Genomic DNA, 16,276 nt, shown 5'->3' with positions numbered 1-16,276 from the left:
AATGCCGCTTAAAGTGAGAGAAATGTCTAAAGTTCTAATAGAATTGAAAGTTTTATTCACTCAAAATGCTTATAACAATAATTGGTAATACATTTCAAATATTAAGTACCTACCTTTATAATGTATCGATAGAACCAAAATGATGTCCTCTCAGTTTGGAAAGGGAAAACCCAGGATTGGGGGAGCGCTCCAGGCAATTTTCAGAACATTTCATAGGTGGTAGTAAATAATATTTATTTTATTATTAAAATTGAATATTTTGATATTGATAAAATTGAATATACCTTTCGATTCAAATACCGAATATTTTTCAATCGATAAAAATTATCGAGAATTGTTAATAATATTCAATTAAAAGTTGTTCAATCCCTAGTCATGCATAGACTAAGACGGTAACCATGGAGATAGTTAGTTTGGTAAGTCACGTGTTAAATGTCAAGAGTGGAAAGTAAACATAGGATTCATGTTATTTATTTACGTGCAAAATGTAAGTAAGTAAATGATAAAAGTGGAACGCCGAGCTATTTCCAAAACCCGTCCAATATTATAATACAATTTGGCTGCGACAACTACAATACAGAACATCTCCCAAATCGATGTGCATACAATATTATAATACAATACTAGTAAGTAAGAGGTTATGATAACAATATTGCTATCAATAAGTTTATAGAATTGGTCCGCCAGGAATAATTGTTCTTACATAAAGATTTGTGTCATTTAGAACCTAGAAAGTATTTTTTCGGCACTGTTGATCTAACGGCGAACAATGTATGGAGAACGAACATTGTCCTTTGAGCGACGATGGCATTGCTAGAAAGCAATTGCTAATAACGCCGCAACTGAATAGCCCTGAATAGTCCCGCGGATTGGTTACCTACATGTTATGCTGAGATAATGGCTCCAGTGCCCCACCGAGCGTTACTTTGATGAGTTTCCAACCCTTCGGATTGGAACTGTTTTTCATTTGCATGTTAAGACTTGTGGGGTTACGCGAAAACAATGATGTCATTGTATTTTCGCTAAAAGACTGCACATCATTAATTCTTGGAGCGCGGTCGCCTCAGTCGCAGATGAAATATTTTATGAAAAGCATGACAATGGGAGCGATTTTCGGACACAATGTGTGATTTTTGATGCAAAAAATTTAAAATGTATGACTTAATCAACTCTAACAGTCTGCTAAATTATTTTTGAACAGTGGAAAAGGCCTACAAGGAAAACGAGACCAATGTAAAAAGTAGGAAGAAAAATTTCTTAATCAGATTTTAGGGAAAGAATGAAAATTCTTAGATGTTCATGAATTTAAAGAAGGGATCAGACCAATGCGGCAAAAAAAAGAAAAAAAATCTAGTAATTTAGTATTTGTAAGTACTATGTGAAAAGAAAAAAGAACAACATTTCCGAGTAAAAGTATAGTGAAATAGGTCCCCAGACGCCGGCGTCGAGCTCGCCGTCCGATAACTCAGCGATTCTTTCGCAGCTGACTCAATACGCGTTAATGTGCCTCTCACTCAATTTGCATTCGGGAACTCATTTACTTGCGATTCTGTTTCTCCGGCTTTTGTACTTCCATCCACTTATGCACTCCCGTGGATTGAATTCGTTGAAATGCTAAGTGAAACAGCTTTTGGTTGATTTCTTTTGAATTCAGTTGACCTCTTTACGGAAAGTAAAACGCGAATTTTCCGTATTTACTTGATAGAGAAAATACTAGACAAATAATTATTATGTATGTAAATAAGTAGGTACTATTTAAAATTTTTAAGATAAAATTAAACAGCAGAAATAGAACGAAGTTAAATTCCAATGTCAATCGAAATAGGACTAGCAAGATCCAACCCAATTCTTTCCTTTCCCAAAACAAATATAAGTAGATACTATTGTTGCTTTGTTGACACTTTAAAAAATGCACCCTCCTCACTGGGCAACGTCTGGAATCTCATACAATATGCACAGGTTTCGGGAGCTGAGTGTTATGCATCCAGAGAATTCTAATATCAACACAAGTGTGTGTTACGTGATGAAGGAAGCCGCGTCCAGTAGCGCCGACGAGTAAACTTAGGCCTTAACAAATGAACAAAGCGTATCAACATCTACCTTTTCCTGAGCCTTGTGTAGTTTTTGTCGCTCCAAAGAAATCTAACTTGTGTTTGAACATTTTTCGGGCAGAAATTCACATATCACGGCATTCCTCAACCCGACATTAGGGAGGGACGCGCCGGCCACGCAAATGTTTGCCCAAATATTACCGGCCCGGCCTCGCACATGCTAAAGGCCTGTCCCACTGAATTATTGAGATACATCCCGCTTGTTTTAACACCAGATGCTATTTAGATGTTCTCAAGTTTATTAGTTGGTCCCTAGTAATTTGTCATAGGATGTGTTGATGGGCGTTATTTAGTAAGGGACAAACCCTCTTGATAGATTTATGAGCGAGATACACATGAGAAATGGGTGGGGTGCATTAAAATTCAAACATCATGGACTTAACAGAGAAGTTAGTATCAGAACAAAAGCTTTGCTCGTTAGGAAACATCTGAAATGAAAACTGCTATGATAGCAATGAAAGAACGCCCGTCGATTTCCAATGAGTTGCACCATCAATAAAACTGTTCGAATCATCTTTTTGCGGCATTTAGTTTTAAAGTTCATAATAAATTGCGGAGCGAACCGCGTGAAGAATGGCGAGAGAGCCGCAGCCTCACATGAATGAGGGAAGCTGATAAAAGAAATTCCTCAAGAGATCAAACGGAGGGAAATAAATGGTCCAGAGCTGCGCCCCCGGCGTGCGGCAAGAAATGGTTTGCAAAATCCGATCTTCCACTATCCGCTCCGCTCCGGCTTGCCATCTTCACATGACATTTGCTATTTGCCACCTTTGCTTTATCTATCACTGTCGCATTCCCATTTCACGGATGTTTCAAAACGATGCACTTCTGATTGGTGACTTGAGTTTTTACAATACCAATTTGAAATAAAAATATTGTACATGTACAAACAGAAAATCTTTATTAAAACAAAGTTCTTTATTACTTAACAATAATACCTACTTATTATGAGAATCAGCAATGATTCGGCAATTTAGTAATTTTATTACTGTAATATTTTGACTGTTGAACGGACAAACGTGACAATCGAATTATCATAACTCATTGTAATTACTAAGAGTATTTACTGCTCGTGTCTCTTAGAATTTGTGAGAATGTAACCTTTAGTGAATTTCACGCTTGTCTTTGTTACGAATAAATTGGATTCGACTCTCGAAATTGTATGAGAAACTACGATTGCCCATTTAATTGGTAACTAAAAAGGATCAAACGATTTTATATGAAATATTTTACCTACTGCTAACAACATCTTCAGACTTGATTTCATGGGACAAAGGTCGCGTTTATCGAATCACAGTATTTATTGCATTCCAATTTTCAAAAGTCATTCTACTCGTCTAAATTAGATTTTCTTAAATAGAGACTGAATTTTCTGAACAACAAAAGCGATACCTACTTAAAAACGTATAAAATGAGATTACTTACACTTCAAAACAGTTTTCCAAGATATTTTTTTAAAAGCGTGAATAATCACTGCAGAGTGTAGATCAAAGTGAAAAGAAAATGGCTCCCCAAATGAAGCCAATTTATGGAGCTGGTATAAACAAGTGAATGGGCCGGGGGTCGTGTGGATGTATCCTGTATCTTTCAGCCGAGCGCGCGCGGACAAAGCCTGGCCGGCGCGATACGGCGCCCTCTGCCGGCGGTATCGCGATTAGTTTTGTAATAAATTTTTAGCGGACGCCTCTCTCGCTGACGGAGCCCACAGTAATTAGAGTAATGAGGTGTGTGACATGCCCGAGCTGATCTCTTAAACTTGATAAATTTCGTAAAAAGCCGCCTTGGTTTCCTAATGTACAGAACTTATTTGGGTTGACCTAAAACTTTGAGTGCACTCAGGTTATTCATTTTTGTAAGAACGCTATCAATATCTGAATATCGGTACTAAAAATAAAGTTGGTTAATAGCAGGTATCTAAGTAGCGCATAACAGCGAAAGGGCGGCAGAACCGTCACAAAGACAAAGTATTGGAAATTAAACTTGTCTCCGTGTGGAATACGCGTCGCGCCGCCCCAGCAGCCGGCCTACAAAGCTGCTGATGGTATTGCTTACCCCAGTCAGCACTCAGTAGTCTGCAGGATAGCTGCCACAACCACGGCGGGAACAGAGAGACTGAAATATCCAAACTAACGAAATTAATTAACCCCTTTTCCAATTTAATTTGGCTTTATTTTATCGCTATAATACAGAAATAATAATACTTCTATTGTCCTTTATACCGACTTGTACAACTTGTAAGTGATCAAGTCATACTGTTTTGTCAACCGACTTCAAAAAAGGAGGAGGTTCTCAATTCGACCCGTATGTTTTTAGTATTCTTATTCTTATTCTTATCTCTATCTTTTCTATTTTACAGCAAGTACAAGTAGTACAAGCACATACTTCGAAGCTAACGACAATCTAAATCAAAATGCTAATTATAATTAGTTCTAAAATTTAATGGAGAATCCAGTTTAAGGTCCATTATAATTAAGAGCCTCGTGTTTCTGTAAAAGTTACAGCTTTAGTCAGTGTAAATTATGTTTATTACAACAACGATATTGCGACGAACAATAATAGTCCTATGAGTATGTTGTGGAATAAAACATTACTTATTTGATAAAATCTCACTTTCACTGTAAGTAAACCCACGATGCAAATAGAAATATTTGTCATTTGATGTAAATAAAATGTGATGGAAGAATGATAAATATTAGTGTTTTTGTGTGAAAAGTATCAATTATTTAAATTTTCATAGTATTTATTTATTGACGTGAAGCCTAACGTGTTTTTCTACACTAATATTATAAAGAGGAAAACTTTGTTTGTTTATTTGGTTGTAATGAATAGGCTCAAAAACTACTGGACCGTTTTTAAAAATTCTTTCACCATTCGAAACCTACATTATCCACGAGTAACATAGGCTAAATTTTATTTTGAAAAAAATAGGGTTCCGTAAAATATGTAGATAATGTAGTTCACGCGCGCGAAGCCGCGGGCGGAAAGCTAGTCTTTGATATAGATGAAGGACTATGACTAATACCTATGAGTCTCTACACACAAGAACTAGTTCCAAACATCGGTATTTGTGATTTATGGTTGTTGTCTCTGGCCGCGGCGTGTCCTCGGGCTGATATCTTTATAGCCTCGATCTCAATACCATCATTGTTCCTCCCCTATTCAGATACATTAACAATAATTATAATTGTCTCAAATAGGCACTCTCTCCGAGATCGTATCTCGTCAGGATTCCTCGAATTTTCGTTTTATAGCCAACCTCTACAGATTCTTGTTTAATTGGAGAATCAGAGAGATATTTTTATATCCTAGTAGTTAATATTTAATTTTATTGCTTAGCAGTCTAGGAAATATTTTTATGTCTCATTTATTATTAAGATGTTTGTTACTACTGTGAGCTTCGATAGCCATTAAATAGAAGAATTACTGTTTTTCTTACTTTTTCGTAGCTCTTTTTAAGCAAAAAAGTTAGTAGAAGCAACCATTTGAAAACTAAATCATCACTTTTGGGACAGCTAAAATAGTATACAATCAAAAGACTGAGTTTGTGATTCAAGATGGCTCAGTCTTCCTGATCGAATTTCGTACTTTATACACATACCTACATATTTGTAGTTTCTGAAACAAACTTTAAAGTGAATAAACAAAACAAATGATCCACGTCTGTAACAAATGGGAAGACAACGGAAGTCGTGAGATAAACTGATAAGAAAGCGCCGCGAAAGTTACGCGCGACAAGACAAGTCGTCGGGGGTTGGGACCGGCGGCCGGCTGTAGGAATCTCGTAGTGGAACTATGATCGATCATTAATCATGCTGCGAGTATTTAGTAAAGTCTGTGAAAACAATTAAGTATTTCTATTCAGATTAGTCTTATTTGATTTCTGTCTAGAAATGACGATGTTAAAGTGTCATACAAATAACAATGTGAACATAATAAAATAATACCTAAGTAAGTCACAATGTAGATTTTAAAAGCAGAACTCCAGAGCGTTATTCAAATTTCATAATAATTATATTATTTTAAAGTTTATATTCAACAACACATTGCGCAAATTGTATAAATTCTAACGCACTCAATAAATTTAATTCTTAGCATAATTAATACACCTTGAAATGCTTAATCAAAGTATTTCGCTAAACGCAACAGTCCACACAATGACTAAGTAATGCTAATAACTTCGCTCCTTTGAGTGATTGTACAGACCAACTGCGATGGTAGATACTGCCTAAACATCAAAGTTAATACTGCTTGATCCAAACAGTCGATCCGTCGAACCCAGAATCACCAAGATACTGCTACTTAGACAAAAACATTTAGTAGCAAGCACTTGAAAGAAGTGCCTTAGAAAAACCACTACTGACTATTGGCCAAAGAAAATATTTTCTAATTTGCTGTAATTATTTGCAATTATTTGAATTAAGCACTTATGATGATATCTTACTAGTAGTGTATTATTGGGCATTCTGTCCCCCAGTCGTCCGCTTCGCTTCCGACCGTTCGCTGCGCTCACTCTGGTTTGACAGAATGCCCAATAATACACTACGAACGGAGTGTTGAAAACATTCGGTTGAAGCCCCGTGGTAAGTAACTTCAGAGAGACCCGTGGTAAGATTCTCTCACCGAACGTTCTGCCTAATATGATACAGACAACTCAGGACCCATGGTAAGATTCCTTTGTTGAATTTATCGCCTAACACATTCAGCTTAATACCCATGGTAAGATTATCTTACTGAATGTCCTTCCTAACACAAACGGCTGAAGACCCGAGGTAAGTATCTTCAGAGAGACCCGTGGTAAGATTCTCTCACCGAACGTTCTGCCTAATATGACACAGACAACTCAGGACCCATGGTAAGATTCCTTTGTTGAATGTATCGCCTAACACATTCAGCTTAATACCCATGGTAAGATTATCTTACTGAATGTCCTTCCTAACACAAACGGCTGAAGACCCGAGGTAAGTATCTTCAGAGAGACCCGTGGTAAGATTCTCTCACCGAACGTTCTGCCTAATATGACACAGACAACTCAGGACCCATGGTAAGATTCCTTTGTTGAATGTATCGCCTAACACATTCAGCTTAATACCCATGGTAAGATTATGTTACTGAATGTCCTTCCTAACACAAACGGCTGAAGACCCGAGGTAAGTATCTTCAGAGAGACCCGTGGTAAGATTCTCTCACCGAACGTTCTGCCTAATATGACACAGACAACTCAGGACCCATGGTAAGATTCCTTTGTTGAATGTAATCGCCTAACACATTCAGCTTAATACCCATGGTAAGATTATCTTACTGAATGTCCTTCCTAACACAAACGGCTGAAGACCGAGGTAAGTATCTTCAGAGAGACCCGTGGTAAGATTCTCTCACCGAACGTTCTGCCTAATATGACACAGACAACTCAGGACCCATGGTAAGATTCCTTTGTTGAATGTATCGCCTAACACATTCAGCTTAATACCCATGGTAAGATTATCTTACTGAATGTCCTTCCTAACACAAACGGCTGAAGACCCGAGGTAAGTATCTTCAGAGAGACCCGTGGTAAGATTCTCTCACCGAACGTCCTGCCTAATATGACACAGACAACTCAGGACCCATGGTAAGATTCCTTTGTTGAATGTATCGCCTAACACATTCAGCTTAATACCCATGGTAAGATTATCTTACTGAATGTCCTTCCTAACACAAACGGTTGAAGACCCGAGGTAAGTATCTTCAGAGACCCATGGTAAGATTCTCTTACCGTTTGTTCTGCCTAACACATTCAGCTCAAGACCCATGGTAAGATTCTCTCACTGAATGTCCTCCTACCTAACATACACAGCTGAAGAGCTATGTCAAGATTCTATCTCTGAATGTTCTTTCTTAGGTACCTGATTACTATTACCTTTTATTACCGTTTACCATTACTTACCCTTTTACCTTTACCGTTTTTAGCACAACCATACCATCACCTTTATGTAACACCATACCTTGAGATTTTTTTTTAATCAAATAAAACAACCACAACCATAATTTATTATAAATTGAAATAAATTAAGACCTTTTTTACTACGATTATTGATGATATAAATCAATTCTTCTTCTCGTCGAAGTTTCTTATCCACGATTTAATTAGTTTATTAATTAAATCATGTCACTGGGGATCTGAAAAAATAAATAAAGCTTTAAATAAATTGTGAACAGTTTAAATACAGAACCGAAACTTCTAACAATATTGCAAAGTTATTAATAAATAAAAAGGTTACCTGTTTTAACCAAGATCTATAACGACGTTTTCTGCTTATTATTGTAGATATTTAATTGTCTTGCTGAGCAGTAGGTACTCCTGAAATAAAGAGAACTTTTTTTAATCGTCAATAAAATCTGTAATAAATATTAGCAAACAATTATCTATTGATTTTAGTATTTAAAGATTTTTATTTGTGATATAAATTAAATATTTTGAGTAACACTATAATCAAAGCGAAGAAAGTTTTCTTTATAAATCAATGAAAAAATGGTTTATTATTCATAATTTAACCACGTATAGAAAAGAAAAAATTCTGCACTGACCCCAGATAGCTTGGGAACAGCAAGCGAGTGATGATCTTAAAGAGGTATCAAAAAAATGGTAATCTCTCTCACAAGTTAAACGAAAATCATGATCCGAAAGTTATCCTATAAACTTAAAAGTATATGAAATATATAATTTCACTTACATTTTAGGAAATACTGCACTGGTTTCACAGAGTTTTTAAAATGTGCACTTATACTTTTTAATTATTACGTACATGACGAACTTGCACTCGATGAAATCTAATGTCACACTGTACGTTGCATCGCGTGGATCGTGGGAATGTACGAGCTGCAATTTATAGTCCAAGAGTAAGAGTTTTATATATTTATCTGTAAACCTGTTCATTTTAAAATGGTTTTAAAGTTTTGTTAAGAATTTTTGACATTTTGCATTATTGTAGGTACATTTATGACTAACTACTATACTACTATAAGTACTTACCTCTTTCTAATATTGCAAAAATAAAATAATCTTAATCATTTATTTCATATTTAATGAAAATGTATATCAATATTTAACCAATCTGAAAATAAAATACATTTTATTCAAATGTTCAATAAAACATCGATTTAAACATCTCAGCTCCTGGTCTCACACAGCTTACTTGCAGATTCAGCATTAAATGCTTTGAATGTGTGTGCACGACATGTAACTTTAGATTTTTATTGTTTACTTCGTGTTGCATTGCAAGTTGAAACTAATAATTCTTTTTATCTTTCTATGTGACTCAATGGTGACTGATACATAATGCTTCTACCGTTAAATCTACCTTTATAAAGTAAGTCAATTTTTTTTCTAAATGCCAATGCATTGTAAAAAAGATGTTAACATTGTGAGGAAAAATAAAATCGAATAAAATCGTGAGTAAAATTAGTTGGTTTATTAGTTTTCTGTTGGAAGCAGACTCAAATCAATGTAGCTTATCACAATTTAACTCTTTACAAATAGAATGATGGAAATTCGGTACTTGGAATACTACATAATTAGTATTTGACTAGCCATTTAAGAAATTAACCTACATACTTTAGATTCTGATTTCACTTTTACTGCAACATAGTGTAACACAATCATATTTCCTTTAAACGTAACATCAAAGTATGGGTAATATTTTAATTCAAAAGGTAATACCTACTTGCTAGTGATTTTTTTTCTGTGCTTATCGAACATAAAAATACGGTCCAAATTTGTATATCATTTTATTGTTACTTTAGTTTTAATTAATTAGCTTAATTTTTGCTGACAATTTATTATTGATCACATAAATACAGAATTTCAACGCAAAAAATTAATTACTTTGTGAGATTCTTTGTGAATAGCAAGAAACAAGCTCCCGATTGTGCAAAATGTGAGTAAGTACTGTTATAAATTTATTTTATACTTAGTTTGTTCTGACAAATAATTTTCAAGTAATGTTTTCTTTACTGAGTATTTCTTTACATGTTTTCTTTACTTTAGTATTTGTGTAGAGAACCGCGATGTGTTTTGTTAAGCTAATTGGTCGCGGGTTCGAATCCCGCAACCATCAATATATCTAGCTAGCATAGTATGTATCTTTGTATTTGGTAGTGTACTTAAATGTGTCATTACCGTAATTAGACAGTGGTCATGATTATTAGGAAGATAGACTAATGATGATTAATATTTTATAGGTCGGATTCTGAGTACGCATCCAGCATTGAAGACGTGGCCCCATTAGAGGTGGTGCCACCACCGCGCTCGAGCAAGAGCAAGTCCAAAACCAGCGCGTCGACCTCAACCGCTTCTACGCCTGCGCCTAAGCCGAGGAAGCGAAAGCCTGCCGCCCATTCCGTTGCGAACGTTGAAGCCCTAACTAGGTAAATTTCCACCTTTATAATCTAACTAGCTTTTGGCTGCGGCTTCACCCGCGTAAAATTTAGTATATCACAGATCGTCATAAATTATAGCCTATATGTTATTCTGGGTTATAAACAATAATACTGTAAAGTTTCATCAAAATCTGTTCAGTGGTTTTTGCGTGAAAGAGTAACAAACATCCTCACAGCCAGACATCCACACAAACTTTGCATTAATAATATTAGTAATAGTAAGATTTTAGTAATAATATTACCAAACTCCCTCATAATTATTCTACAAGCACTTAATTTTAATATTCCCTAAAAGGTAAATTTTTAATTTACAATGAGTTTACGAGTACTTACATAAAAATCTAAGCGAATTAAAGTAAAATAGTACCTAATTGTTTAAAGTACAACAGCTGATCTTTTGACAACTTTTTTGTACAGAGCATTCTTATGTGTGTTTGTGTGTGTGCAATAAAACCTTTAAATAAATAAAACTAACAAAAAATATATTCTATTGATAAAAATAATCATTACTTAAATAAATGTCTATTGTTCACAGACCAAAGAAAACGAAGAGTTTGTTTTCAATCATTAATAAGGACGAGCGGGCAAGTGCGAAGGAGACAACTCGTAGCATCGCATCGAGCTTTACATCGCGGGTGTCTTCGGGCCAGTGTCGTCGGACTGCAGTCACCAGCGGCGAGTTCTACATAGATTTGAAAGTCTACAACACCGACGATGTTAAGAACGTTCCACCCGAGGAGCGTTACAAGAAAGCGCTTGCAGCGGTAAAACTCCAATGCGGTGAACAATCCCAGGAGTGGGAGGCTCTACAAAGGTTTATAAGTAGCGCTTACGTAATTTTTGAAGAGTGCGAACCGACTTATTACAGTAATAAAATAAACATTAAATAATTTTTACTTGTAAATAAACATACTTATTACACAGTTTTAATATTATTTTTTACATTCGAATTATTCAACATTATTTCTAGTAGGTAGGTATAGAGACTTTATTGTTTATTAACTAATTCTTGGTTCTAAAATGCCTTTCTGTACTATTTGTAACGTGTCCATAGGTTCAACCTCTTGGGTAGGACACTTGCGGAGTCGCTTGCACAAGCAAAAGAACTCCACCCAACCACACAGTGATGGTGTGGAAATCGTAGGTTCTGCATTTCGCTCTCGAATCATTTCTTACCGATTAGTTGCAAGTGAACTTGACCAAACTTCTATAGATATTTTCTTTAATTCTATTCATAACAAAATAAAATCACTTTTAGATGATGCTTTAAGAGTACATACTTGCATCAAAGTGAATTTTGAATTATTTAGCATTTTCCTGTTATTCAAAAATAATATGCAGGAAATGAAATCTTTTGTTACAAAGAATTTTATACTTTACCACAACTATGATTTTGATAGTTTATTTTCTAAACTAGTGAGTATATTGAAAAAGAAAATGGAAGAGTTTGAGGAAAGCGATAGTGGTTGGGCTTTTTTAAGTAATTCACATTTAGAAATAAATGTCAATAAGTACCAACCATTAGGTGGGTCATCTTATTTAAAATTACCTAAATTTATTCAAAATAAGAAAGCATGTATAAATATTCAAAATAAAGACCAGTGTTGCTTTTTATGGAGCGTAACAGCAGCTCTTTACCCTGCTCGAAATCATCCTGAACGAGTCTCGTCTTATCCCAATTTTAAAGATGTTCTAAATATCAATGGGATATCTTATCCCGTCACATTCTCAGATATTAGGATTTTTGAGAAAAACAATCCTAAGTTAAGTTTTATCATTTATGGTCTAAAAAATTCTAAAACCATTATTGGCCCCGTATATAAATCTGAAAATACCAAAAACAAAAAAACTATTCATTTGCTAATGTTAGAAAATGACGCGACGTCACATTATTGTCTTATCAAGGACTTGTCGCGGCTTGTCAGAAATCAAATAACAGCTCATCATGGTAAAATTTATTTCTGTGATACATGCTTAGTGTTTTTTACTACTTTTGATGAACTAGAAAATCATTTATGTAGCGGGATCGTCACTGTATTACCTGAAAAGGGGACCGTCATAAAATTTAATAATTATGACCGTAAACAAAATGTTCCATTCGTCATTTATGCAGATTTTGAGACAATTTTAGAAGTGCACAAAGACAAATCTGATACGCAAAATACAAAAACGCTGCAGCACCATATACCCTCAGCGTTTGCGTACAATATAGTCTGTACTGTAAACACTAGCTATAATCGGTATGTATCATATCTCGGTTCTGACTGTGTTTCAAAATTTATAGAATCTCTTTACCGTGATGTTCGTGAAATTCATGCAATCTTATCTAAAAATTTGCCTATGATTTTTACCGAAAAAGATGCATCCGAATTTTTGCAAGCCACTCGCTGTCATATATGTGATAACTTTTTATTTTCAGACAAAGTGCGCGATCACTGCCACATAACAGGATTATATCGTGGTGCAGCCCACAGATATTGTAATTTACAATACAAAATACCTAAGTTTATTCCTGTATTTTTCCACAACTTGGCAGGTTATGACTGTCATTTGTTCATAAAACAATTAGGTGAAATGCCTGGAAATATTAAGATTATACCTAAAACTAAAGAAAATTATGTGTCATTTACGAAATTTGTTCCGATTTCTGATCAAGAATTTATACAATTGCGCTTCGTAGATTCATTTAAATTTCTTGGCACTAGCTTAGATAAATTAGCAAAAACTATTAAAAAAGAAGAGTTTGATCATTTACGCACGCATTTTCCAATACCTACCCAATTTAATTTACTTACTCGCAAAGGTATATATCCCTACGAATACATGGATAACTGGGATCGGTTTAAAGAGCGATGTTTACCAGAAAAAAAAGAGTTTTACAGCTCCCTTACAAATGAGCATATTACTGATGAAGATTATGAACATGCTCAATCAGTTTGGTCACAATTTAACATCAAAAATCTGGGTCAATACACTAAATTGTATTTGAAAACAGACGTTCTCTTGTTAACTGATATTTTTGAAAAGTTTAGAAAAACTTGCAAATTTCATTATCAATTAGATCCTGCTTTCTATGTAACCGCTCCTAGTTTATCATTCGATGCAATGCTTTACAAAACTGGAGTCGAGTTGGAGCTCATAGATGACCTTGCCATAGTGCGTATGATTCAATCAGGCATCAGAGGAGGAGTATGCATGTGTTCGCACAGGCATGCCAACGCCAATAACAAATACATGAACGAATACGATCCCTTAAAACCAGATACCTTTGTAGTTTACATAGATTGCAATAACTTATACGGATTCAGTATGTGTCAATCTCTACCGCTGTCGAATTTTAGATTTTTAAACCAGACAGAAATTGAATGTCTTGATATTGTTAATGTTCCTGCTGATGCAGAGTATGGTTTCATTCTTGAGGTTGACTTAAGCTATCCGAAAGAGTTACATGACAGGCACAATGATTTACCATTTTGCCCTGAGAAATGCATTCCACCGGGGGGTAAGACTTTTAAGCTCGTGCCTAATCTTTACGACAAGTACTTCTACGTCATCCACTATGTTCACTTGAAAACATGTTTGAAACATGGGCTGATATTAAAAAAAATACATCGAGTCATAACGTTTCAACAAAGTCCTTACTTAAAACAATATATCGATCTAAATACGAGTTTAAGACAACAGGCTCAATCTACATTTGAACAAGACTTTTTTAAGTTGCTCAATAACAGCATTTTTGGTAAAACCTTAGAAAACAGCGAAAAAAGAGTTAATGTACATTTAGTTAACGAATGGAGTGACCACAATAATGTAACAAAAAAGAAAATAACTGCCAATAAATTAATTGCAAGCTCTAGTTTTCACAGTGCTTCAATTTTCACTGAAAATTTAGTCGCAATACAAACAAAACCTGAACGGGTGATTTTGGATAAGCCAATATACATAGGGTTTACGGTGTTAGAGTTATCTAAAAGCCACATGTATGACTTTCATTATTCAGTTTTTGAACCATCGTATAAAAACAAATTACAAATGTGTTACACGGATACGGATAGTTTCGTTTACCAAATTGAAACCGAAAACTTTTACAAAGATTTAAAAGAAACCTTCTTACATTATTTCGACACAAGCAATTTTTTCAAAGAAAATGTATATGGCTTACCGCTTCTAAATAAAAAGATTCCTGGACTTTTCAAAGACGAAATGGGAGGAAACATTATAACAGAGTTTGTTGGATTACGTTCAAAGTTGTATTGTGTAAAGACCATTAATACTACAATTAAAAAAGCAAAGGGAGTAAAGAAGAGTGTTGTTCGCGATATACAAATATCAGACTATAAAAAAACTTTGTATCACGGCAATATAGTGCGGAAAACAAATATTTTATTTAAGTCAATCAAACACAACATTTTTACTCGCAGTCTCAACAAAGTAGCGCTATCCAGTAATGATGATAAACGTTTTGTTTCGGCTGACAAGGTGTCAACAAGAGCTTGGGGGCATACATCCATTCTAAACATTTAGCTAAGCATAACATTGAACCAAGAATTAGGTAATTAAAATTAAATAATAATACTTTCCTTAGTTGTACGATTTTCTTTATTATAATAGATAACCTAAGCTAATTAAGATAATATTAAGTTTCAAATAAATGTAATTAATTAATAAGGTACCTACCTATAAATAAATGATGACAAATTATTTACTTGGGTTTTATTTCTTATACGTAAAGACATTGGTTCACATTAACTCAATAAGATCATGTTTAGACATGTTTTAAAGTGTGATATTAATCATCGCATAGAAACGGTGAGATCGTAATATGACATCGATCACACGTTAGGAATCAATTTACTACATTTATTTTGCAACGCTGAGGAAACTTTTACAGGTTTGGACATGAAGTTAATTAATAGCACGTGGCATAGCCGGTGCGTCTCATGTTACCTATTTGATATAAGCAACCAATAGATTTTATTTAGTTATCAATTCGACTTTGATGCGTTCAAACTTGTTTGGGTTAAAAGTTAAAATGGCTCAACGTAGTCACAGTCATCTTACCTCACCACAAGCCAGCTACGTTCTTTCAATCGATAGTAGAGTCCCCAAGCACGTAATTAAAATTGAAATTATGGAAGCAGTGAAAGTGTCAAACGATGAAGTGGACATTCAAAGTCGTGCAAAAACTCAATACATTGTGTACGAAAATTGTGATGATGTATATTTTAGCGCGCTGCAACTGATGTCACACATCAGTTCCAAACTGCGAGACCGCAACGAAAGACCTACCTTGTGAGTGGGAAATAATTAATTATCAATCAGGTATGTAGTATTTTAGTATTTTTAAGTGTTTTATTGTGTGGTTAACTATTTACCTAATTATTAGTTAAAGCAACTTTATTACAATTTATTCTCTTTATTCTTTACAGAAAATGACTGACGTATATGATGATTTTCCTCAATACGCTCAAGACCCGTTACAACAGTTCACTCAGCAATACAAAGATTTATTTGGGGTGGAATCGACGCAAATTGATCAAAAACGTAAAAAACGAGTTTCTCCAAAAAATAATAAGCGGATAACTCCAAAATCTTTTGTGGTGTGTAACGAACAGAAAGGCTTCAAAATGATCCAGATAAAGGTGGTGGACCTGGTCTGCGAGCGTGACCGAGCAAATTCGAACTCATCATCATCTACGTCAGATGCTGACAGCGAGTGCGTGTTACTTAGTGCCCAATACGTAGTCCAT

General features: G+C 34.9%; 1 protein-coding gene across 1 annotated transcript; it reads left to right on the top strand.

The window, feature by feature from the left end:
* Positions 1-9,968: 9,968 nt before the first annotated feature.
* Positions 9,969-15,038, top strand: LOC135076740 (uncharacterized). The gene is made up of 3 exons (XM_063971161.1): positions 9,969-10,024; positions 10,329-10,514; positions 11,062-15,038. Coding segments are annotated over exons 1-3 (543 nt in total). The 5' UTR covers positions 9,969-10,022; the 3' UTR covers positions 11,417-15,038.
* Positions 15,039-16,276: the final 1,238 nt, after the last annotated feature.

The sequence above is a fragment of the Ostrinia nubilalis genome, chromosome 12, assembly GCF_963855985.1.
Source record: "Ostrinia nubilalis chromosome 12, ilOstNubi1.1, whole genome shotgun sequence".
Taxonomy (NCBI): Eukaryota; Metazoa; Arthropoda; class Insecta; order Lepidoptera; family Crambidae; genus Ostrinia; species Ostrinia nubilalis.
This window is presented reverse-complemented; position numbering and strand designations above follow the sequence as displayed.

What these genes read in the sequence shown, in the direction of transcription:
- LOC135076740 (XM_063971161.1), top strand. An exon ending in AACGTTGAAGCCCTAACTAG is followed by an intron (nt 10,515 to 11,061) that starts GTAAATTTCCAC and finishes TATTGTTCACAG; the next exon opens with ACCAAAGAAAACGAAGAGTT.